The following is a 26,553-nucleotide window of genomic DNA, read 5'->3' on the forward strand; positions in this document are numbered from 1 at the left end:
TGTTCCCAGAAAGAAATGAAAATCTTGTAATTCATGGGGGTACTGGGTAGGGTACTCATAAGGGTATCATCTCAGTATGAGAAAAACTTGAAAGAGAGACATTGAGCGAGTGGGGGAGGGGCAGAGAAAGAGAGAGAAGGAGAGGGAGAGAATCTCAAGCAGGCTCTGCACCATCAACACAGAGCCCCACAGGGGGCTTGAACTCACCAACTGTGAGATCTGACCTGAGCCAAAACCAAGAGTTGGACACTTAACCGACTGAGCCACCAGGCACCCTAGCACTTCTATGGTTTTTAACGAAGTCTAAAAGTAAGCCTCGAAAAGGAACAAACTGTTTACAAGTAACTGAATTTCCCCCCAGAAAAAATCTCAACATATTTATAGAAACATCAAAATATTCAACACCCACCAAAGTAAAATTCACAACATCCGGCATTCAATAAAAAAAATTCCAGACTTTCAAAGAAGCGGGAAAATACAACTTATAGTGAGGAGAAAAATCTATCAGTGGAAACAGATCCAGGAATTACACCAATGATGGAATTAATAAGGACACTGAAAGGGTTATAAGTATATTCCATATGTTCAAGAATGCAGAAGAATTTTTAAAAAAGGTAGAGGAATGAACAAGCCTGTTAAATAAAGACATGGAAGCTATAAAAAGGCACAAATTGAACATCTATCAATGTTTGAAATGAAAAACATACTGGATGGGATTGATGCCAGATTAGACACTGGAGAAGGAAACATTAGTCAAGTTGAAGATACAGGAATAGGAACTATCAAAATGAAAGACCCCCCCCCAAAAAAAAATTATTAAAAAAAGGAAGAATGAACAGAGAGTCAGTGAGCTAGAGAACAAATTTCAAGGAGCGTAATGTATGTGTTAACTGGTGTCCTTGAAGGAGAAGGAAGAGGAACAGAAAAAATATGTGAAAATAATGTCTTTTCTCCATTATGTAAGCAGTGTATCTTTATCATGTATCGCCCACATTTTCCTGATAAAAAGAAGAGTGCTCCTGGAAGAGTGATGACCCAGAGAAGATACAGGCATGAGAAATATCCCTGTCCATCCATCTTCTGGAAAAGTAATGGTGACTTTTACTATGGGGTCAGGCTTCTCGAAGCCATATGCAAATAGGAAGCCTTTAACTTATCCGGAGGATTGTTTTTAATCAAAGATAAAGTAAGAAGGGCACCTGGGTGGCTCAGTTGGTTGAGTGACTTCAGCTCAGCTCATGATCTCACAGTTTGTGAGTTCGAGCCCTGCATCGGGCTTGCTACTTTCAGTGCACAGCCCGCTTCAGAACTTCTGTCCGCCACTCTCTCTGTCCCTTCCCCACTCGTGCTCTCTCTCTCAAAAATAAACGGAATATTAAACATTTAAAAAAATTTTTAATGTTTACTTATTTTTGAGAGACAGAGCACAAGTGGGGAAGGGGCAGAGAGAGTGGGAGACACAGAATCCGAAGCAGGCTCCCGCTGACAGCTGGTGCTTACAGCTCAGAGCCTGGCATGGGGCTTGAACCCATGGACTGGAAGATCATGACCTGAGCTGAAGTCAGATGCTTAACTGACTGAGCCACCCAGGTGCCCCCAAAAACATTTTTTAAAATAAAACAGTAAAAGTAAGAAATAGTCTTATTAGGTCAAGGGCTTCGGATATTTCATGAGAATCTCTGAGATTTCTTGTGTTTACTAGCATAACAATGTGTTTGCACGTCACATTACATAAATAAAATGTTTTGCATGTCATAAATATACTACTCATTGCATCTTAACTATACTTCTCAGGTAGCTATTTAGGATGGGAGCAGATCTGTTATCTACAAGATTTTCCAATTTTCCTAAAGCTTCCTGAAATTCATGGAATGATTTAAGGTACATGACATGATATAGTATTGAGCTGGTACATTTTTTGTAAGCAAGAAAAAAAACCTAGCCTCAAACAGGTCTGATTTATGGCTTAATTCAGTATTCTATACATACAAAGTCCTCAAAAGAAAAAAAGAAAGTCCTTGGCTGATTACCTGGCTGAGAGCCCACATATTTACATGCAGAAGAAAATCTTCTTTCATGAGAGTCATGATCTATTTGCCTTTCTCTTTTGTTAGGAGAAAAAAAAAATCCGAGACTTCAAGGACCATTATATTGTGTAATGTTTAACTCTATGCAGTCGTTCACGGAGTCCTTTCAAGGGACCATACAGCACTATGGACTATATGTTTAACTATATAATCTGCCTTACCCTCAGATTTAGATGAAAATTATTTTAGAATCTTCCTATTTGGTTACATTGTCCAGCGGCGCTGAACAAGTAAAAAACAGAATCAAGCAAGCTAGTATTTCCCCTAGAAACTAGTGACATGTGGTATTACGAACAGGAGTCCTGACTAAAGTTTGGTACTTTCTAGTACCAGTAATCAGACTTTCTATTTTCAATGCTCACGGATGCACTTCAAGTTTAAGAGCAGAAGATCAAATCCATCAATATTTAACCAATGCTCATTATGCCCGTAGATTCCTGAGAGTGTCACAGTCAGACTTGGTGGTTAATCTATAAGATGGAGTTCACAGTTTTCTTTGTTTTGATCTTGGTATAAAAACTTGTAATAATTTGCCATTATAGAACAAAAAGAACTGTGACTTATGATTTACAGTTCACATAGCTGATATATTGTATCATCAAAATTTATGGGTTTTTTTCCTTTTTTTAAAACTTTTTTTAATGTTTATTTATTCTTGAGAGAGACAGAGACAGAATTCGAGTAGGTTAGGGGCAGAGAGAGAGGGAGACACAGAATCCGAAGCCAGCTCCAGGCTCTGAGCTGTCAGCACAGAGCCCGACGTGGGGCTCGAACTCACGAACTGTGAGATCATGACCTGAGCCGAAGTCGGTCACTCAACCGACTGAGCCACCCAGGGTGCCCCAAAACTTATGTTTTATTGTATTTTAGAAAGTTAAAAAATTCTATTTTGGCACAAAAGGGCATTATTGGCACATCATAATGGGACATGTGGTAGGTTGTCCTCCACCAAAGAGGAAATGTTGTGATGTGAGTGAGGCCTCCCATTGATTTCACAAGTTATAGACCAACTTGGGAAAGAGAAACAAAGAAAACGCATATTCTTTTTGATCAAAGACTTTTGGTTAATGCGACCCTAACCTAGCCAGGATTGTTGCAAAATTTCAACATGCTTTTAGGATGCCAATACAAATATTAATATAAATGTTAAAAAGAAAACCAACTTCAGTTATGTTCATGTAGAAAGGTCTACAATTGTCTCCACAACTTGTTTTTTTTTCCTACTGAACTTTTGCTAGAATGTTGGTATCCTTAGGATGCGGCTTCTTGATCTCACAGTGTTGGGGGAGGTCATCAAGAGGATACGATTGCCAGTTGACCCATGAGCGGGACCCCAGAAACTGGAGGCTCCTTATTCCCTCCCCTGTCCCTGGCATGTGCATTCTATTTGCCTTCCCTGCTCCCAGAAGCTTCCCCAAGGACACAGCCCTGAGACAGTGATGTGGTGTTGAGACCAAGTGGACAATTTACACGTCTGACCCCAGTTAAGGCCTCTACCTAAACTTTTAAGTTTAGCAGACAGATGTGGAGGCCTACTAGCCTTGTGGACACCCAAGACAATCCCATATGCAAGGTCCCTTGCTTATTTAAAGGGCCACCTACCAATCTGAAGTGGCCTGCCTCTTTGTTTGGTCTCTCCCTGTGTTCTGTGGACAGGGGCCAGTTTTGGATTACACCTGGGAAGTTCCAGAGAAGTCTGCGATCCAACACGTACCATTTCAAATACTTCTGAAATTTGTTATCAGTGACACTGAAGATTCTACTTTGATATTCTAGAGAAGATTTCCTCAGGTGAAACAGTAAGTTATATGGGGGAAAACGTAAGTAACCTCTGCCCTTAATCATATATAATTTTTACTAAAATAACTTCTGAATATCTACTCCTTCATCACTGCAAAACGAAAAGATGAATAAATTAGACTTCATGTAACTAAAAGCATGCTCCTTTTAGACAATATTTATATATGAAGTTTTAAGCAATTTATGGAGCCAACAGGTTTCATCTGCTACAGAAGAACAAATAAAATGTGAACAAAGAATGGCATAAAACAATGTCAACCACAATGAAATGGAAGAGGTACTTTACCAAAATAAGCAGCTGACAGCAGAGTGTTCTTAAAAGGGAACCTTTAGTAAAACAGCAGTCTGGCTACGGTTAAGAATTCAGAATTGTATTTGTAATTAATTCAGCATGCGGCCAGTCTGCTCCACTCCTATTTCTGCCCTCCTTGCAATGGTACAAAGACAAGCAAGACAAGCGGGGGAAAGTATAAACACAGCTACTCAGTTCAGTCAAATAACTTATGCAGCCAATGCAGGGATGACCTATGTTAACAGGTATCGTCGTCATGTAAGGGACTGGTATAAAAATGGCAATATTTGATATCACTGAAGCTTTATTTGATGTTTGAATTATTAGTCTTACTTCTCATGTGAATACACACCTTTCCTTGTGAGAATTAAATTTTTGTGTATTTTAATCCTTACAGCTTGCCTATGAAATCAATCAGGTCACGATTACTGCCATTTCACAGAGGCGGGCCCAAGCCATCATTCCCATGCACTATAACCTCCCTTCAAGTGATAGTTTTTGGGGCAAAGACCATGATTTACCTTCAAATATCCTCATTTGCGTGAATCAGAATCAAGGGGACAGCTTTTTTCCCCATCACATTCCCTCTACCTGGAATCTTCTTCATTTGTAAACACCTTACTCATTTTCAGGGCTTCACTCAGAAATGACCTCTTCTCTGAAACAGATTCCACCGAAATAGATTTATTTATTCCTACCTCTGTTTCCTCACAGTACTTCATTCATAGCTGTAACTCCTCATGCTCTTGAAATAGGTTCTCAGTGGAAAAGGAAAATGCTTAAGAGTAAAGTCAGGAAGTTAATATAAATTATAAAGAGTGACTTCAAAATGTAGACAAAGGAGGAAAAACATTGGCCTAAGTCCAACCAACACACCGTTGCAGCTAACGACACAATTCGTGAAGGTAATCAGAAGCAGGCACATTATCACCCAAAGAGAAGGATTTGATTCCTGAAGAATCAAGGGTTTGCTGTAAGTCCTTATATGCACTCTTCGAAGACAGGAAGAAGGACGAGAAGGATATGACCCATAATAGAGAGGCGTGCTGAGGAAAGAGCCCCAGCGAACGCTGGCATTTCACAGCTGTTCTCTCCAGGAAGGGTCCTCAAGACCACCCGCCTTTTATTATCGGTCTGGTGAGAGTGGAAACGGCTACGATAGATACCAACAAGGAAAAATTCGGGGAGTCCCTACCTCATCAGGCCAAATCCTTTGCCAAGAGTTTTCATAGATTACCACGTTTGCCTGAAGCGAGTTAGATTATCACGGTCCCCATTTCACAGGGAGGGAAACTGCAAATCCGAACAAGTTCATGAGCTGCTGAGGACACAAGCTTAGCGGGGAGCTCTGATCAAACCAGGTTTCAGGGCTCTTTCTCTTCTCCCTACAGCCACGGCTTTTCCTGTGGGGAAACACTGTCACTCACCCACCGCGTTGTATCAAAACCACCCCCACCTTAAGATACTATGCTTGGGCTATTTCACATTTGCTAAATTGCAGTTTGAGGATTCCCTTCAGGTGAAGTTGGAGAATTTGTCTATATTCTTTGGGCATCTCATGGAAACCGCGTTTAGGGAGGTTGTTGTCGTAGTAGTGATGGCTGACGGGTGTGTCTTTTACCGTTCTAGAGAAGGGCCAAAAGCCATACAGCTTCACGTGCTCACACAGTTCCACGGCCACACTTGTGATCATCAGGCCAGAGGACAGGCGAAACTCTGTCACACCTTCAGTTCTCCAGAAGAGGGCGAGATTTCTCAGGTACTTGGGATGGAAAAAGAGAACCTTTTGTCTTGCGTGAGCCTCTTTGAGCGTGTTATACACTTTAAAAGAGGCAATGGTGTTGGCCCTGAAAGAAAACGCCGGCAGAAGAAGGAATGCGTCTCCGTAGGTTGCAATGTCCTCCAGAAATATTTCTTTCTTTTTCTTTAAGTTCCCATACCTGCCAGATTAAAACAAAAACAAAAACAAAAACAAAAACAAAAAACCACCACCATCATCATTATGATCAAAGTAGCAGTTTGGGTTACATAAGGCTGAATTGACCACTGGCCAAGCAACTGAACCACTTTTAAGAGACAAACAATGGACTCAAGTACAAGGAAGCATCCTATAAATATCAAGGGGTAGGTCTTCAATGCTCTTTTGAGGTATCTGTAAGCCTTCATTTATATTTTCTTTCTTTTTTTTTTTTAATGCTTATTTATTTTTGAGAGACAGAGAGAAACAGAGCGTGAGCGGGGAAGGGGCACAGAGAGAGGGAGACACAGAATCGGAAGCAGGTTCCAGGCTCTGAGCTGTCAGCACAGAGCCTGAAGTGGGGCTTGAACCCACAGACCGTGAGATCATGACCTGAGCTGGAGTCAGATGCTTAACCAACTGAGCCACCTAAGTGCCCCCCATTTATATCTTCTTACCGGGCTATATCCCCACTGGACCACACATTTCTTACGTTATTTTAGTTTCCAACTCAGTAATTTCTTTCTCTAAGGTTGCTTTTTGATACACGAATACTTCTAAATTAATAATGATTGATGTTTTCTCAAACAGTACACTCTTAAAATGTCTACACATTAAAAAAAAGTCACTGAGCTGTACAGCTGTTATTTGTGTATCTTTCTGTGCGTGTGATCATAACAAGTTTCCTCTGAAGAACTTAAAATATCTATATCCATACACACACACCACACGTCAAATTTATCCCATGTATCGTGACAGCTCTGTATGTGTGATTTAAAGAATACCTTAGTAAATATACTAATCTGTGTGATTGTGTTTAGAAAATAAACTTTTGGGATACAGGTACAATATTTTATATTATTTTAAGGTATACTAGAACTCTCTGAATATATATTTCTACTGTGTATTTTATTAATAATGATTATTGGTCAATTTTGACGAAAGCAATGGAGCAAAACTATGTATGGGGTTTTTATCAACCAGCAACATTTTGTAGTAGTTATGCTGCAAAAAATGAAATAAAGGAATTATTTTTTGCTAATAAACTATTTGAAGTAAAAACTGTTTTTTTTTTTTTTGGGGGGGGGGGGGGGAGGCCAGGTTCTCCCAAGGCTCACTCTCTGAACTTTCTAAACTCTTTATCAAGAAACTGCTCTCAAGAGTAATGCTAAAACTCTGAAAGAAAATTCTCAAAAGTAACTTTACTATTGTTACAAAAGACAAAGAGATAAATGAGTTTGCATTTGATTAGTAATGTTCAGCTTATGACATTAGAAGTACAATTGGTCAGGGCACCCGGCTGCCTCAGTCAGTCGAGCATGTGACTCTTGATCTTGGGGGTTGTAAGTTCAAGCACCACACTGAGTGTAGAAATTACTTAAAAAATAAAATAACATCTTTAAAATAAAATAAAATGATTTCCTTTAAAAAAAAAAGTACAATTGGTCATACCTCTTATGAGGTATAACCTTGAGAAAAAGTAAAAAATTATGAATATATTCTTCTATCTTTTCCCCAAAAGTCATTCCAGCCATATTGCAAGTCAGTTTCAGCAACAAGATTAGTGTTTTTCAGCAACTAAGAAATGTGTTCGACAATGAAACGAATGTTCTCAAACAGTTGTGTAACTTGGAGATACTTACTTTAGTTTTATGATACTGGGGTTTACAGTCACAACATTGGTTTTACTGCCAACGTCTTTACTAACATTTCCTGTAATTGGGGGGAGGTTACACCTGAAATTTGAAAAAAAAAAAAAGTGTTTTCAAAATACCACTTATAAAAAAAGCACATGTACACATATGATCACTGTCACTTTACTGGAGAAAACTGTTGCTATCAAGGGGTTCTGAATTGGTCCGATTTCCATTTAAAACTGTTTAATAAGTACTGAACTCTTTCTTTTTAATTAAAAAAATATTTTTAATGCTTATTTATTTTTGAGAGAGAGACAGACTACGAGCAGGGGAGGGGCAGAGAGAGACAGAGACACAGAATCCAAAGCAGGCTCCAGGCTCTGAGCTGTCAGCACAGCTCAGCTCAGAGCCTGATGTAGGGCTTGAACTCATGAACCATGAGATTATGACCTGAGCAGAAGTACCCACCGAGCCGCCCAGGCACCCTCGTACTGAACTCTTAACTGGCATTTCAACAGTGTATGAAATATACAAACTTGATAAATGTTTTCAATATTAAGACCCTTATACCTATCAAATGAGAAATGACAATTACCTTGCCAAGCTTCTGAAGAGTTCATAATCCTGTATTAAAATTATTATTTCTATCGATTATATTCCCATTGTGGTATGATCGCCAATTTACAGATTTAAAAAAATTGAGGCATTGGGACTAAGGTTACAGTCTGCCAGAAGCAAACACTGTATTAAAAAAAATCAAAATCTCCTGATTCCCATATGGATAGTTTTTCTTGTACCAAATTATGCTGTTAATAAATAAAACCCTAATGTTCCTATAATGATGTTTTCATCTAAATGTTCTCTTCCTCTTTTGAGTACTAATTTGTCTTTAGTACTCAAAACAAATTAAGAATTGTAATTTTGAGTAATTATATTCCTTTCACAAAAAAGAGACGGTTGGTTATGACTCCCCAAGTATTGCTTATAGAATTTCAAGTAGACCATTTCTTTAAAGCTATACATACAAAGGAAGCATATTTGAGTGCTTCCTAAGGAAAGCTGTTTAAAGTTCATGTGTTCTGCAGTGACTGAGGTTGAAATAGTATTCCACACTCTGTGAAACATAAAATCAAATGAACCATGTGCATCTCTCATTGATAAAAAAAATAAAAAAGATATACCAGAAAATAATTAAATATGGCACCTTGGGAAAAATAAATATTAATCACAGATAATAGTCCACAGAAATGCCCTCATTAATGGGCATCCTGTAGTAACAAATCTACTTTCTTTAAAAAAAATATTTTTTTAATGTTTTATTTATTTTTGATAGAGAGAGAGAGACAGAGCATGAGCAGGGGACGGGCAGAGAGAGAGGGAGACACAGACTCCAAAGCAGGCTCCAGGCTCTGAGCTGTCAGCACAGAGCCCAATGCAGGGCTTGAACTCCCGAGCTGTGAGGTCATGACCTGAGCGGAAGTTGGACACTCAACCGACTGAGCCACCCAGGCGCCCCACAAATCTACTTTCTAAAACAGTCTCATACTCTTTTGAAAACCAAAGGTGATTTCCAATATAGTGTCATAGGAAACTCCAAGGCAAACTACATATACAGTAGTAGTTGGTAAAACCATTCATCACTCCTCTTTTTGTTTCTTACATACTTAACTGGGAGCTCCCAGTCTCTTGAAAGGAAGAAATGAATAATAAGCAGTTTCCAGGTTGTTTTTATAAAACTCTGGACACTTATTGCCAAAATCTGGTCAGGCTTCAAATTTAAATAAATTTTAATGACTCTGACGACATTGAAACCCTCACTTAGCCTTTCAGTCTGGGAGGCTAACTTCACAGGGAACTCAGCATCAGCAACATATCTGAGCCTCGGCAAATGCAGACTCTAGAAATGTACACACCTACTGTAGAGTTATAATTTTTTTGATGTTTATTTATTTTTGAGAGCGAGAGAGAGACAGAGAGCAAACAGGGGAGGGGAAGAGAGAAAGTGGGAGACACAGGATCCGAAGCAGCTATAGAGTTATAAATTAAGAAGTTGTTGAGTTCTTTGTTTGTATTTGTTTTTAATGTTTTTATTTATTTTTGAGACAGAGAGAGACAGAGCATGAGCGGGGGAGGAGCAGAGAGAGAGGGAGACACAGAATCCGAGGCAGGCTCCAGGCTCTGAGCTGTCAGCACAGAGCCCGACGCGGGGCTCGAACTCACAGACTGTGAGATCATGACCTGAGCCGAAGTCAGATGCCCAAGCCACTGAGCCACCCAGGTGCCCCTGCTTGTATTTTTAAGTCTAAATCTGTATTTCCTGTATCTGCTATAAGGTAAAGTGAACATTAGGCATAAACATCCCCACAGATGTTTTGGGAATTTTAAGTCTATACAAAGTCTAGCACAAGAAGAATTATGTATCTTTATTATGGCTTTTTCAAATTGGCTAAATCCTTCAGGTATTGGTCATTTTAACATTAATCGTGAGGAGCACACTCAGTGACCTGCTGGAGTGTCAAATCTATTGGTCTGTCATTACCTTCAGCATAAAAACTTTAAATGAGATTAAAGTGAGGCAGTGGGTTGGGGGTGGGGAGCTACCGACTGAAAATCTTCCTTTTCAGTTGCTAAAAAGGGCAGCCTGACATCGATAAAGATGAAAGGATGTCCTCTGATGTATGAAATCAGTACCTCGGCAATAGGAAGAAACAGATTTCGGCTTACTTTTTAAAAAGGTGCATTTCAATTGAAATCCATCGTCACAGGGATGAATCACCTTTCCATCGAATTCTGAAAGCGCAGAAACTCTGTAGCTTGGCTTGTTAGCACAGGCACACAGAGAAACCACTTTTGCGTCTGTTTTTGCAAGCTAGCAGGTATTGAGACACCAACACTTAAAAAGACCAGAATCTAGAAGCCCCACAATTTCTTGTTTTTTGTTTTTTTTTTTTAATTTCAAGCCAGAGAACTAAATAAACAATGATGTAGCATGGCAATAGGGTGCAGGTCAGCATTTTCTTAAATTTTATCTGAGAACAAAACTCTCGAAATGCTCTGTTAAAAAATATTTTTTTAAATATATATAAGCCATAATTATATCTGTGTATCTGTGTGTGTATATATATATGTATGAATATATATGTATATATACGTGTGTGTGTGTGTGTGTGTGTGTGTGTGTATAATCTTTTTTTTTTCAGGTGTACCTGGGAAATATTGTTCTCCAGAGTCCTTCTCAGGGAGCCATGGCATCCTTACGACACTGAAGGCTCTGAGAAGTCCTGCAGTGAAGATCCTTTTTCACCAGGATCTCAAGCTGAGTTTCTGCAAAGGGGCCACAGCACCGTTTTATCCTTCTGGTATTAACATGCTGAGGAACCCGTGATCCATTTTGCACTTCAGGAAAGGCCATCTACGTCATTTGTAGACTTAAGCAACACAGCTCAAAGGTCAAAATTTACACGGAGTACCTTTACACTATCCTTTTAAAATATCCAACTGATCTTTGGTTTCAAAGGAACCAATTTGACAGGTCTTACCTAAAAACGAAGTCGGATTTGTCTATTTCGGCTCCACAAAGAGACTTATTCAGAATCCCCCCGTTTCCAACCACGGCACACCGATTATAAGGGTGCTCCATAAAAGGCTGAGACTATCAGGAGAAAGTGAAATATCTTTAGTTTCAGAACCATAACCATCACCGCTTAATTCCAGCAGCTTAATATTTAGACATGCTAAGGAAAGAAAAAAAGCGAGGAAAAAAAGCAGAAGTAGCAATGCTGATCAACTATGACTTATAATAAAATATGCTGTAAACTTATACTATACCTCTCATTTCTCTTGAGAGGAATAGACAGTGTATCGAATACCATATAATGTAGTAATAGAAAATACAATACATTTGCTCATAAAATATAAGTTAGTGTATTTTACACCACGTAATTAAGTAAATAACATTAGAATGGCAAAATCCCACATTGGGCCTTTCCAACAAACAGGAACATTTTCAGCAAAATGGAGGAAATAAAGCAATTAGAAAGTATCATTAAATCCTCTATTCTCGGGCATAAAATTAATAGCTAATTTAGCGGAAGTTTCCCGTGCTTCTTAAATAGCTAGACCTTCAGGCTCAGTGCTGACATAAGATTGATGCCTGCCATCTCTCCGCAAATGACCAGCCGCGGTTCCTTAGGGAGGCCCTACTGACTCTGTGCTGACATCTTTCAAATTAATTTCCAAGGCCTGAATCTTTTACATTTCCTCCAAGGACCGGACTTGCCGACTCCAAAGGACATCCCCCTTTTACCATATCCTTCCCAGTCGGAAACCTGACTTCCCGAGTCAACAGCACGCTTTCCCCTTCCTGGTCGCTTTCCCTGAAAGAACGATGTGACCTTGGGCAGCACGAAGGACGGCAGCTCAGACACATGGTCCTCGTTTACCAGTTTTGTCTTCAGAATTCAGGTGGAGGTCTTCAAAGGCACAGAGGCTGTTTCTGACTTTTAGCTTTCCCTCTTCTGTCACCACAGACCTCGCACAGTGCAATGGACACGGTGATTTTACCCTAAGTGCGGGCTGGCTCAATGGCCTGCCCTCGTGTAGCCTCCAGCCTTGTGCTGGGGTGCACCTGTACGAGCGGGTGGGAGCCAACCGGTAAATATTCAGGAATTGTGTGCACTGTTGTTAAACCACGGGTAAATATGGGGGGCCTGGGTGGCTTAGTCGGTTGAGCGTCCAATTCTTGATTTCGACTCAGGTCATGATTCCCAGGGTTGCGGGACTGAACCCCGTCCCGTGTCAGTCTTCAAGAATGTGGAGGAGCTTAAGATTCTCTCTCTCCCTCTGATCATCTCCCCTGCTCACGCGCTCTTACTTTGTAAAAGAAATAAAACAATAATAATAGTAATAGTAATAATAATAATAATAATAAACATTGGTTATAAAAGAAATAAAACAATAATAATAGTAATAGTAATAATAATAATAATAATAATAATAATAATAATAATAAACATTGGTAAATTTAAATCGGCCACAGTGGGGGTACTTACACCACCAAAATCGGCCAACGCTACAAATCAGGGCACCCTACTTCCCAAAAACAGTTTACCAGTACCAGTGGCAACACCTCAGGGCCAACGGGGTTCTCAGAAGCCCAAAGTAACCCACGAAGCCTTATGACTGTGATGTGCTCCTGACGCTCTACCTGGGGGATGCCAAACAAGCAAAGAAAACCCTAGGTCGGTACTAGGTTTGTCTCTAGCAACTAAAAATCCTGTGGTGCATATGGTGCACAAGAGACACTCATCCAAGTGCAAGACTTATTAACGCATGTCATCCAAACAACAACCTTATGAGCATTTTACAGACGGGAAATAAAGACATGGGTTTAAGTAACGGCTAGCAGGTGCCAGAGGTGGGACTCAAACCCTTGAAAGAGTCCACGCTCTCATTCACAACACATTACACAGCTTCTCATATTCGATGAATAAAATGTTAATTTAATTATGTATCCGATTCCTCTTTGTATCTGCAACGCCCAGCGGTACCTGGCTCTTAAATTAATGGTTCCCAAATACCTCAGGGTATTTGAAGTTCACTGCACTGCTAGCTCAAGGTGTCTTCCAACACGACCACAATAAATTCTGAATTCCATACGCTGGGTAGAATGCAAATATTCTCTAAATGGTACAACAGAAAAGATTACTGAAGGAAACATCATCTCCAATTAAGCACGCGAAACAATGTTTTTCTCTGGCTTCTCGGTCAACTGGGTGAAAAAGCCCATATGCTTTGGGATTTCACGTTCGGCACGCGTTCACATGAATTACAAACTCCAATGGTTCTTAAAAGAAAGCTCCCAAGAAAATGGAAAATTTGTGCCACGCTAACAATGCCTGCTCATTGCTCACCCTGGTTGAAAACCAACTTTGTTTTCTTTTTATTTTTTATTTTTTTTTTTTTCTCAGGGTAAAATCAATGCTAAAGGAAGATGCATCATTTTTATTTCTTTAGCTTTGGACATTCCTTGACAAATCGTTACAATCCTTAGTTTGAGAAGCACAACCTGAAGGTATATTGAACTTTCTCTTTTTTCATAAAGTGTAAAGATTTCCCATGGCAGAGTGGTCACTGCTGCACATTAACAAATATTTAGGAATTATAAGCATCTTACCAATTATGAATGTCACTAACGCAAGATTTGTAAGTGGAAAATAGGCACTTATGAAATAGAATGGCAATTTCAAAAACTATGTTTAGGTCAATAACTGCATTGAAACCAGAAGTTTGTTTTGGTATGTGTACTTATTGAGTTATATTAGGAGTGCCTATAATGTCATAAAGTGTTCTAAATAAAACTCCAGAATTGCTGGTAAGTCAATGAAAGCTATTTACTGATTGACCTGCCTCTTAATCAGTGAATGAATTATGTTGTGAGTTAGAAATGTACTTGTAATCATATACCTAGGATGACTCCAAAACACAGGAAATTTTTTGTCATAGAATTCAGTACAAAATTTTTATACGATCTGAAGGGAAACCAGAGCATTGTTTTCTTTTTAAATAACTTAGCAAAAGTGTTTGGAGGAAATGACTTCACGACATTCATCAAAAGTATCTATTGTCACCTTCTTGCTGCATGTTCCACAGTGTTTCAGAGTGCAGTGTGGCAGAGGAGAGCACCGGGGGGGGGGGAGCAGGGTGAAGAGGAGGTCAGCTCCCTCACATGCCTCATCCATGGAAAGGGAGTGGCCTAGCTCTGCAAGCCTTACTGTACCGACTTCAGAATTCCCTCCCCCTAATTCTGAAAACTCAGTGTAAATTTGGAAAATGGATGCTGTTGTTATTAATTGCACACAGAATCATCAAGTTTCGGTTAAGTTATTCTTTTCAAGGCGACAATTAGAAGCAAAAAAAAAAAAAAAAATACCTGCTGCTTCTCTGTTCTAGTCAGTCTAAAGCAAGGAAAACACTAGAAAGAGTTGCTCATTATGAAACTCTCCCAGGCCGTCCTTGATAAGGAATAGAAATATTCTTTACTTATTATCTTTTTAATTATTGGTAATTTCAATGGATCATGAGGGCATTTTTAGAACGCTTTGAGTTATTTTTGGTCCCCCTTTCCTCCCAGAAAATTTGCAATATTTATTCTCTATCATTTGCTATTCAGTTCTCAATCATTCCCAGCAAATTCGTCTTCCTTTGAATTATAATATCAAAAGAAAATCCGGAACAACTTGCATGACCAAAAAATTAGTTGTGAGAGGTCAAAGTTCTAACAAAAGGGAATTAATGGCAAGAACTGAATATTCTACAGTTGGTAAAGTCATCCCATGTTTGACCACATTGCCTTAGCTTAACCGCTTTTAATCAAATCATGAAAAGATGCCCGAGAGTATGTGTTTATGAGCAACAGGATGTTCTTCAGGACAAAAATTTTCCCCAAGTTCGGGTTTATATTCAAGGAGAAGTTTCCTCTTACGATGACACTGTGCCATTACTCACTAGTTTATTTAATGAATACATAATGAACGCATATATATGCACTGGGAAATGTTCCGGAGCTTGGGATACATCAATGAACACACTACCCTGAAATCTCTGCCTTGTGAGGTTATGATCGTTGACTGCAAATCCTTAACATATTTACTTCCCAAAGACTAGCCACTAAACCCACAGTTCTTTGTGGACGAATTGATTCAGTCACCAAAACTGACAACTGGATGAATCTCATTCCAGGTGAAAAACGGTCCTCTTCCCAAGCCCCAGTAATTACTGTGCACAAAGCCCAAATACCTCATCTCATTCAAGGATGAGTCATGAAGGACTCAAGGACTCGGAGAGCTTATCATGTAAGATATAAATACATTCCCCACAGAGCTACTTGCATTCAAAATTGCCTTTCTATTTATTTATTTTTTAGGGAGATTGAGTGAGTATGAGCAGGGGAGGGGCAGAGAGAGACAGAAAGAGACAGAGAGAAAGAATCTCAAGTAGGCTCCACACTCAGTGCAGAGCCCAATGGGGGGTTTGATCCCACGACTCTGGGATCATGACCTGAGCCCAAATCAAGACTCGGACGCTCAACCAACTGAGCCACCCAGGCGTCCCCCAAAAGTGCCTTTTTAAAATGGACCCCTACAAACATCTTACACAACAAAACCACATACGGTATTTTAATTCTAAGTTAACCCCTCTATTTGTCTAAGTTACAACATAAAGTGAGAGGAAAGTCACCTGGAATGGTGACACAAATAAACCACAACAAGCCCTTACTCACCACTGGAAACATGTTAAAAATGTTCTCTCTAATTAGGATTTCATTTTTGCTTTCCACCTCGTAACTCATGTTGGTCCCAGCTGGAGTGTTATTCTGAGAAACAATGAAGTTTTGGGCAGCATCACAACAGGAGGCAAGTTTTGCTCTGCAAAGGATAAGAAAAAAAGTGAACCAAGGAATGAGACCAAAAAACCGGAAACAGAGGCTACAATGGAAAATGCAAGAGGGTTCTGCCATAGTGACTCTCAGGAGGAAGAGGCATCATTCACAGTGACATTGCGTCCTAACTGGCCTGGATGGTGAAATGGTGGCCTGGATGGAAAAAAGGGCAAAGAATGTAAAACATACATTCAGGTAGGGACCCTCTCACCAGCAGAAAATACTCGTTGACATAACGGTTCACATATACAAATGTACGCCTAAGCTCCCGGCTGGGGGCACCGGTGGGGAAAGCCCGGGGGTCGACGTCCCCCTCCCGGGCAGCAGCGACTCCTCCACCCTGCTCCAGGCCGAGGTGCTGGATCTGGACGAGGACGAGGACGACCTGGAGGTGTTCAGTAAGGATGCCTCTTTGATGGACATGAATTCCTTCAGCCCTATGATGCCAACGTCTCCTCTATCAATGATAAACCAAGTCAAGTTTGAAGATGAGCCAGATTTGAAAGACCTTTTCATTACAGTTGATGAACCCGAAAGCCACGTTACCACAATTGAACTTTTCATCACTTACAGGATTATTACTAAGACATCTCGTGGGCAAATTGACTCCAGCGAATTTGAAGTTAGGAGACGTTATCAAGATTTCCTTTGGTTGAAAGGAAAATTTGAAGACGCACACCCCACTCTGATTATTCCACCACTGCCTGAGAAGTTTATCATGAAAGGTATGGTGGGGCACTTTAACGATGACTTTATTGAAACACAGAGGAAGGCGCTATGTGATCACCCAACTCTATTGGGCGATCACCCAACTCTAACATTTAATGAAGACTTCAAAGTATTTCTTACTGCACCAGCTTGGGAGCTCTCTTCTCACAAGAAGCAAGGGCCTGGATTACTCAGCAGGATGGGGCAGACAGAGCTGTTGCACTGCAATGAGAGGAGTAAAAAGCCGCCCAGAAGAGTTCACGGAAATGAATAACTTTGTTGAAGTTTTTAGCCAGAAAATAAATTTGATAGACAAAATATCTCAGAGAATTTATAAGGAAGAAAGGGAATGTTCTGATGAAATGAAAGAATATGGCCCAATTCATATTCTGTGGTCGGCGTCAGAAGAAGATCTGGTTGATACTCTAAAAGGGATTGCCAGCTGCGTTGACAAATGCTGTAAGGCCACTGAAAAACGGATGTCTGGACTCTCAGAGGCCCTGCTTCCTGTAGTACATGAGTATGTACTTTATAGTGAAATGTTAATGGGTGTTATGAAAAGGAGAGACCAAATACAAGCAGAACTGGATCCAGAGAGGAAGCTTTGACCTATAAAAAGGCAGATACTGATCTGCTTACAGAAGAGATTGGAAAACTTGAAGATAAAGTGGAATGTCCTAATAACGCCCTGAAAGCAGACTGGGAAAATGGAGACATAATATGCAAAATGATATCAAGTCAGCATTTATAGATATGACTGAGGAGAATATCCAGTACTATGAACAGTGCCTTGCTACACGGGAATCCTTCTTTGCATCACAGACTGACCTCCACTTGGAAGAAACCTCTGAAGATAAACCTGAATCCCACTGAGGACTTCTGTGCTATCTTTGGGAGACAGCATCTATTAACCAAAGTTACTCTTTCTGGATGGACTGTGTCCTTTATAAAGTGGATGAAAAACATTTAGCACTATCTGGAAAACCAACAGCTTGAAACTCAGGTATTCCAGATCATTGACATGAACTGGATACACTCGTGTGTGTGTGTGTGTGTGTGTGTGTGTGTGTGTGTGTATATATATATATATATATATATATATACACACACACACGAATATATATACATGAATATATGTATATAAATATTTAGCTTAGTTTTTATTTTAAATTTATGTGCCAATAATTATATATAGAAAATTTTTTGTCCAAATATTTGTTTGTGGAACATGTCCTTTTAAATATATCATGAAGACTCAGTTTTAATAAAAAGTTTAATATAAAACAAAACAAAACAAAAAAACAAATGTACGCCTAAGGATCATGTTGTAACATTGAAGAGAAAATGACAGGATGCACTGTAGTTATTTCATAGTAATTATAAGGTACGGAAGGTACATTAAGAACAGTGTTACAGTCACCAAAGCAACATGTAGTCATTTACTAGGAAACAAGCCCAATGAAAGGAAGAATCATTCAATACAGTGATTTGTTTCTGGCTTCAGTGGTTTAATTCACAAGCACAAAGTATTTATTTATATTCAAGGTGTATGACTTCATGTTTTGACATGTTTGTACATTGTGGGACAGTCCCCACCACAATCGAGCTAACTTACCTACCCATCACCTCACGTGGCTGTCTTCCCCCCTCCGCCTTGTTTTGTGGTGAGAACAGTTAAGATTTACTCCTTTGGCAAATTTCTAGCATACAATTTAGTATTGCTATCCACAGTCACGCTGTTGTAAAGTAACAGTGACTTTCTAAGTGAACTTAAAGTTGCCAGTCCTTATAGAAAGCCTAGAAAAATGTAATTTATTTATGTTTAAAAAATTTTTTTAAATGTTTATTCATTTTTGAGAGACAGAGAGAGACAAAGAGAGACAGAGCGTGAGCTGCGGAGGGGCAGAGAGAGAGGGAGACACAGAATCCGAAGCAGGCTCCAGGCTCCGAGCTGTCAGCACAGAGCCTGACGCGGGGCTCGAACTCACGAACCGTGAGATCATGACCTGAGCCGAAGTCAGATGCTTAACCGACTGAGCCACCCAGGCACCCCAGTATTTATTTATTTTTGAGAGAGAGAGAGAGAGAGAGTGTGTGTGTGTGCAAGCAGGGGAGGGGCTGAGAGAGAGGGAGACACGGAATCCGAAGCAGGCTCCAGGCTCCGAGCTGTCAGCACAGAGCCCGACGCGGGGCTCAAACCCGCAGACTGTGCGAACATGTCCTGAGCTGAAGTTGGATGCGTAACCAACTGAGCCACCCAGGCACCCCAAGAAAAATGTAATTTAATACCAAGCTGTGTTTACAACTCCTACATGGAGTGAAACATTATTAATAGAACGTAGGCCCAGTCAGGTCCTTTCACGGATCATCTGAGTTTTCCCCTGACCTCTGGCAGGTCAATCTAGATCCACTCAGAGTTTCTATTTTGCTTCCATCATTTTCTAGGGATGCAGGGTCCACAGCATCACCTGGTAATTATTCCAGAGTCTGATCAACCTTGAAGTCCAGGGATTCTCCCATTTGCACAACTCCACTATCTCTTAACTTCAATCCATTTCCCTTGTTAGTTTTCATAGGATCTCTCCGTAAAAACACTTCATGTAATTGAAAATGGTAATAAATCAAGCAGAACTTGAACCTTTTCAATCTTGAAGCCTTCAGAGAAGTTTCTCTTTTCTCTCAGATTTTCCTCCTAGGACCAGTTTTTCATTATTTTAGTCATCTTGTTCCTCTTTAAATCTTTACTTATTTCTCCATATTACTTAAAAATATGTATCAAATAGGCTCTTAAGACAGAGAACAAGCTGAGGGTTGCCGGACAGGAGGTGGGCAGGGGATGGGGTAAATGGGTGATGGGGATTACGGAGGGCACTTGTGGTGAGCACTGGGTGTTATATATAAGTGATGAGTCACAAAACCCTACTACTGAAACTAATATTATACTACATGTTAACTAGAATTTAAATAAAAAACTGGAAAAGGAAAAATATATATAACAAAGCTGAATTCAATCCTAGCACAAGGACAGTCAATATTCAGTGAAAAGGGCTGACTGTGGTCGCTGCTGACACCCTAGATTCGTAACTGGTCCTTCCCCATTGGTTGGTTTTTGGTCTGGAACGGTATATTTTTGTATGTGTTCCTATTGAATTTTGTCCTTCTGAAAAAATACAATGCTCTAATCTGTCATGATCATGTTGAATTATATTCCAGTCTTTCTGAATTTCAGTAATTCTCAGGGTATAAAGAGTCAGTGCTGTGATATTTGTACCCTAAAATCAATATTTTCAACAATACTTATCAGTTCATCTATATCATTTAACTAGTACATTCTTCTTAATCGAATTCTATCACCGGCTTATCCCTCTTTGTATTTCAGAACCTATCATGTCTTAAAGATAGTTCATGGAGACTGACAAAAAGAAAAATTAAAAATGGAAGGATGTGTAGTCAAAAACATGATCTTAAGTAGTTTTTAATTGTAAATTTAACTTCATAACAATTCGTATTGTGAAATCAACATTCTTTTCTGTTTAATATTTTAAATGTCTCTTTTATGCAGCATTTTGAGCAAAGACAGTAGAATAAATTCTCATTTACCTTTAACAAGTAGCTAAACTTCTCTAAGGATATTCAGTGCTTAAAAGAATATTGTAGGGGCGCCTGGGTGGCTCAGTAGGTTAAGCGTCTGACTTCAGCTCAGGTCATGATCTCTCAGTTTGTGAGTTCAAGCCTCACGTCAGGCTCTGTGCTGACAGCTCAGAGCCTGAAGCCCATTTAGGATTCTGTATCTCCCTCTCTCTCTGCCCCTCGCCCATTCACACCTTGTCTCCCTCTCCTTCAAAAATAAAATAAAACATTTAAAAAAAAAGAATATTGTATCACCAAAAAACACTAACCACTGCATGCTTTGTGTTTTCTTATATTAGTAGGTTTTTTTTCTGAAATTGCATTTTTAACATTGTATTATAAAATTTTCAAACCTATAGGAAAACGCAAAGAATTGGCCAAGAAGTACCTGAATAACTACCAGCTAGATTCTATAATTCACTTTTGCATTTGCCTTATTGCGTTATTATTGTGTATTCATCAATCCATTTTTGTTATAGTTATTACAATTCAAAGTCAAATACAGATATCGGTACACTTCACTGCTAAAGATCTCAACACTTATATCATTATTTTGTTTACATTTGTGGGTAAATTTTACATACAATAAAATCGTAAGCACATTTGATGAGTTTTGAAAAATGTACACACCCCTGTAACCCAACCCCTATCAAAATACAGACTCTTATCTACACCCTAGAGAACTCCCTCATATCCCTTCCCAACCTGTCTCTAGCCCTTACCCACCTCCAGGTAAGCACTTTTGTCATTAGAGTTTTTGCCAAAGATTGGTTTGCTGGGGCGCCTGGATGGTGCAGTCGGTTGAGCATCCAACTTTGGCTCAGGTCATGATCTCACAGTTTCTGAGTTCAAGCCGTGCATCGAGCTCGATGCTGACAGCTCAGAGCCCGGAGCCTGCTTTGGATTCTGAGTCTCCCTCTCTCTCTGCCCCTTCCCTGCTCACTCTCTCTCTCTCTCTCTGAAAAATAACATTAAAAAAAAAAAAAAAGAAAAAGATTAGTTTGCCTGTTCTAGAATCCATATAAACAGAATCACATAGTGCATATGTTTTGCGTAAGACTTCCTTCTCTCAGTATATAAATGCTTTTACAACCCATCTACATGGCTGTGTATATCACTAGCTTGTTCTTTTTCATTGCTGGAGTACTATTCCACTGTATGGATATGCCAGAATTGGTTTAGCTAGTGCCTTTGCAGGTAAAAAAAAAATATATCAAAAATCAATGTGAAACACCTCATAATAACCTCCCAGGAAAATATCAGAATAATTATCTCAAATTTCATTTGTGAAGCTTGTCTTCGCTGGCCAATGGGACTTTGTAAAGCTTTATATTCAGTGGCAGAATTATAAATGCATGCTGTCACTTCCCAGCTCATCCATGCAGTAGAGACCCCTGTGGTAGCCAGTGTCAGTATAAAGTTGAAGTACTTAGAGCAAAAAGAAAAAAATGGAATTTTATCTCTGCTCTCCCATTTCCCATCATTCCTAAACAGAGTCACTTCTGGTCTCTGGAGACTCTAAAGTCAGCTAGATATGTTCACAATAATGAACAATTTTCCCCTCTTGTATAAAAAGAGCAGGAAACATTTAAAACATGGACACTGTTGGTATTACCCACACGTGATGGTTAACTTGATGTGCGAGTTTGGACCAAGGCAATGCCCAGATACGGATAAAACACTATTTCTGGGTCCATCTGTGAGGGTGTGTCCAGAAGAGATGAGCATCTGAAGTGCTGGACTGAGTAAAGAAGACTGCCCTCCCTGCCCAGTGCAGCTGGGCGTCGTCCAATCTGCTGATGGCCCGAGTACAACAAAAGATGGAAGAAGGCAAATCTGCTCCCTGCGTGAGCTGGGCTGCCCATCTTCTCCTGTCATCAGACATCGGTGCTCCTGGTTCTCAGACCTTCAGACTCAAGATGAGAACTCATACCCCCGCACCCTCTCCCCCACTTCTTGGGTCTTGAAACTCAGACTAGAACCTTCACCATCGGCTTCTTTTTCTTCCAGGCCTTCAGTTTTGGTTCCCACCGGCTTTCCTGTGTCTCCAACTTGCAGATGGCAGATAATGAGACTTCTCAGCCTCCATAACTGTGTGAGCCAATCCCTCAAAATACATCTCTATCTATCTAGATATATCCTACTGACTCTGTTCCTCTAGAAAGCCCCAATACAGATACAGGTACAAAGAAGTGGGCTGCTCCTGTGACAAATATGTACCAAAAAATGTACAAGTGGCTTTTGTACTGGATGATGGGAGGAGTTTTTAGGCACATGCTAGAAAAGGCCTAGACTTCCACGAACAGAATTTTAAAGGTGTTTCTGTTAAGAACTCAGGAAGAAAAAAGGAGCTCTGTAGAGAAAGATTCCATCTTCTTACAGAGTAAGAAGCAGAATACTGGAAGATATGTGGATGCTATCTAACGGCTGTTCTGATGAGGTCCCTCAGGAAATGAGGGACATGTTATTATCAGAGGACAATGGAGAAGAGGTGATCCTTGTTATAAAGTGGCAAAGAACTTGGTTTTGAATTGTGTTTTGGCTCTAGAGTTTTGTGGAAGGTAGGTGCTCAAACTGGATATTTAACTGAGGAGATTTCTAAGCAAAATATTGAGGGAGTAGCTTAGTTCCTCTTGACTGCTTATCACAACATGCAAGAAGACAGAGATGACCACAAGACCGAACTACTCACCAAGGGAGAAGCAGGACTTATAGATCTGGAAAAATCTCAGGCTATCCACATTGCAACAAAATGAGAAAGCATGTTCAGGAGAGAGCACTAAGAGGGTGGTCAAGAATCTGTTTGATAAGGAGATTAATATGGGTGTGAACCAGACCTAATCAACCACCCAGCAGGAAGACTACCGGTTTGAACTGAAGAAGAGGGACACAACAAGGAGCAAAGGAAGGCTGTCAGAGTGAGAATTAATAGGATGGGACCACAGAGCTACCTGGCTGCAAACACGCACTATTCTTCAAGATCAGGGAAGAATGACCCCAACATTGATTCAGGCTATCAGGGGTGCATCCTTGGTTTCAAGAAGGGAGATATGCCTTTGACAGGCCAGACAGCCTCTGCTCAAAGCTGTGCAGGTGGGGCCACTTGGGGACCCATCCTTGCCTGCAGAGCTTGGGGACAGGACCCCAACCCAGTGGGCCTGGAGGGCAGAGCCCAAGAGTTCAGGAAGTTTGTCTTGCTAAGTGCTGTACCTGCTTGGGACCTGTCATTCTCTCCTTTCCTAGTTTCCCCTTTTGAAATGGGAATGTCTATCCTATGCCTGTCCCACCAGGGTTATTTTGAAGCACATGCCTTGTCTGGTTTGACACAACTGGAGAGGAATTCTGCTTCAGGATTAACTGTACCTCGAGCTAACTCCTATCTGATTTAGGGGATATTTAGATGAGACTTTGGACTTCAGAGTTGATGCTGGGACCAGTTAAGACTTTGGGAGCTGTTGGGATGGAATGGATGCATTTTGCATATGAGAAGGACATGAATTTGGGGGGACTGCGCGTAATACATCATGGACAAAACATCTGTGTCCTCCCATAGACATCCTACCCGCCACATGATGGTGTTAGAAGGTGGGGCTTGTGGGAGGTGATTAGGATTAAGTGAGATCACAAGGGTGAAGCCCTAATGATGGATTAGTGCCGTCAGAGAGTCCTCAGAGAACCTGCTTCCCCTCTCTGCTCTCCGCCACATGAAGCACAACGAGAAGGCTCAGTCTGCAACCTCGAAGAGGTTCCTTACCAGAACTCGACCACGCTGGCCCTGATCTCAGACTTTTTAGCCTCCAGGACGGTGAGAAATCCATGCCTGCTGTTTATTAGCCACCTAGTCTATGGAACTTTGTTATAACAGCCCAAACTGACTAAGACGCTAGAAAATATGATCTTTACCATGACATCTAAATTGTCCAAACTGTGTGGTTTCACATTCCACAATAGTAAATGTCCAACAAGACGAGCACGCACAAACCACACACTTGGAAAGCACCCTAGACTTTCCAGAGCATTTTCACATCCACTTATGTCATCTGATCCCCGTGACAACCAGGGAAACAGAAAAGATTATTCTCATTTCAGAGATGAGAAAACTGGAGTTGAGAGAGGTTAAATGACTTGACCGAGGCACCCAGCTTATAAATGACCCCGACCCAAGTCTCCTCTGACATTCAATTCTCTGCAGTTTACGCTAGAGTATGTTATAATTGGGGGTGGGAGGTGGGGGGTAATAATCTCATTGGGAGTTTCTTCCTTCAGGACGCTTTCCATAATGGCACCACCACAACATAATGGTTCCCCCAAATAATGTTGGTAACGCCTCACTGAAAACTTGCCCATTCACAACTCAAAGGTGGCAAGAAGTTTACATATAAATACTCCAATCCTATATACAACTGAGATATTCAAGGCTCTTGTTTTACATGACATACAGGGTCCCGCAGGGAATCAAGGTTAAAGCTGTCCAGCCAACGTGCTTCCCTGTGTCAAAGGGAGAAGAAACCCCCAGCTTGATGATGGTCTAATGCTTGCTGTTTCATACCTTCCAACAACTTCCTCTATACACTCCGGTTTCAAAAAGCAAAGATTAGGGGCACCTGGTTGGCTCAGTCTTTAAGCGACAGACTCTTGGTTTCAGCTCAGATCGTGATCTCACAGCTGGTAGGATCAAGCCCCACGTCAGGCTCTGTGCTGAGTGTGGAGCCTGCCTGAGACTCTGTCTCTCTGTCTCTGCCCTCCCCCTCAAAAATAAATAAATAAAAGGGGGAAAAAAAAGCGCAAAGATTACTCCCCTCCATGCCCAGGAAAGAACCATATGGAGTTCCAGAACTGAAAAGAATTTACATACTTTCCCACGTGCTTACTTCTCAAGAAGCAGGTTGGTCCCGAAAGAATCGGGCTTAACCCCTGTAGCCTAAACCTAAAACGCCGGAGTCCAGAAAATGTGCACGTCATCTCCGTATCACGTCTGGTCCAGGAGATACCCTTCTGAGAAGGGGATCTTTCTTAGAACCGCAGAAATTCCTTTTCCTTTTACACTGCCGGGGCTGAGTGTTTCGTTTTTGTTTTGTTTATTTTGTTTTGCTTTTTTTTTTCCTATCCGTTTTAGGTCTCAGGTCAGAATGCTCCTTCGGTTCTAAACGGGATGCTTCCTGGATTTCCATGAAATGTTGATGAGCGCCTCAGGCTTAGAGCGTGACGGGCTGTGGAATACACTTGTGAATACTAACGACCTGACCGCCCCAGCTTGGAGCTCACAGGCGTCTCTTCTATCAAACTCCCCCAAACTCCTTAATAAGATGTGGGACGGTCAGGGTGAGGCAGAGGGTACAGGCACTTGCCGAGTGTTAATAAATAGCACCCTTCCTCTGAGATCCATTCTCGAAGACTCTAACGAGGATCCGAGGAAAGGGAGCTTTAAAACTTAAGCGCTTGTACAACCTAATCATCCTAATCAGGTCCAAAACAGTCACATTTCTTTTCTGTCACCAAAACCACCATATGCTTGGGCTAAGCAATACACCAACTCACTGCCTCTTTCCTCGTGATGTCCCCCGCCCCCCGCTTTTTCCTTTTTTGGTCTTTCTTCTATGTCTACTCTACATTCTATAATTCGTTGATTGACCACTAACAAAAATATCAAACACTTAGCGCACTCTGACTATATGCTAAATATTTCACATATATTATCTCACTAAGCCCCACAATAACCCTACAAAATAGGTAGAGTTGCCATTTATTTTACAGTGGAGGACGACCCAGGCTTGTCAGAGGTGAGGAGGTCACACATCACGTATTCATTCATACGTACTTAGCACGGGGGTAGTTACTGAGCACTGGGAGATGCCCTGTCTACACATGAATGAATAAACCCAGCACTGCCTCTGTCTTAATGGTATTTGCGATCTAGTAAGGAAGAAAATAAACAGGTTTTCAAGGATGCGCGGGAAGGGTAGCTGTTTATGACACCCGCCCTCAAATACGCTGCGTTGCTA

At 40.6% G+C, this 26,553-nt stretch overlaps 1 protein-coding gene and 1 pseudogene across 1 annotated transcript in view; one reads left to right on the forward strand and one right to left on the reverse strand.

Annotated features, from left to right (window-relative positions):
* Positions 1–4,081: 4,081 nt before the first annotated feature.
* The window catches only part of ST8SIA6 (ST8 alpha-N-acetyl-neuraminide alpha-2,8-sialyltransferase 6), a 151,415-nt gene continuing 128,943 nt past the window's right edge, over positions 4,082–26,553 (reverse strand). Inside the window, exons 5-8 of the mRNA XM_060659739.2 lie at positions 16,055–16,199; positions 11,313–11,425; positions 7,780–7,872; positions 4,082–6,119 (exon numbers count right to left, since the gene is read on the reverse strand). Of these exons, the coding sequence (XP_060515722.2) occupies positions 5,645–6,119; positions 7,780–7,872; positions 11,313–11,425; positions 16,055–16,199 (826 nt within the window). The 3' untranslated portion in view covers positions 4,082–5,644. The remainder of the gene's footprint in view (positions 6,120–7,779; positions 7,873–11,312; positions 11,426–16,054; positions 16,200–26,553) is intronic.
* LOC132695057 (sorting nexin-7 pseudogene) lies at positions 16,516–18,173 on the forward strand (annotated as a pseudogene).

Source organism: Panthera onca, chromosome B4 (assembly GCF_046562875.1).
Source record: "Panthera onca isolate mPanOnc1 chromosome B4, mPanOnc1 haplotype 2, whole genome shotgun sequence".
Classification (NCBI taxonomy): domain Eukaryota; kingdom Metazoa; phylum Chordata; class Mammalia; order Carnivora; family Felidae; genus Panthera; species Panthera onca.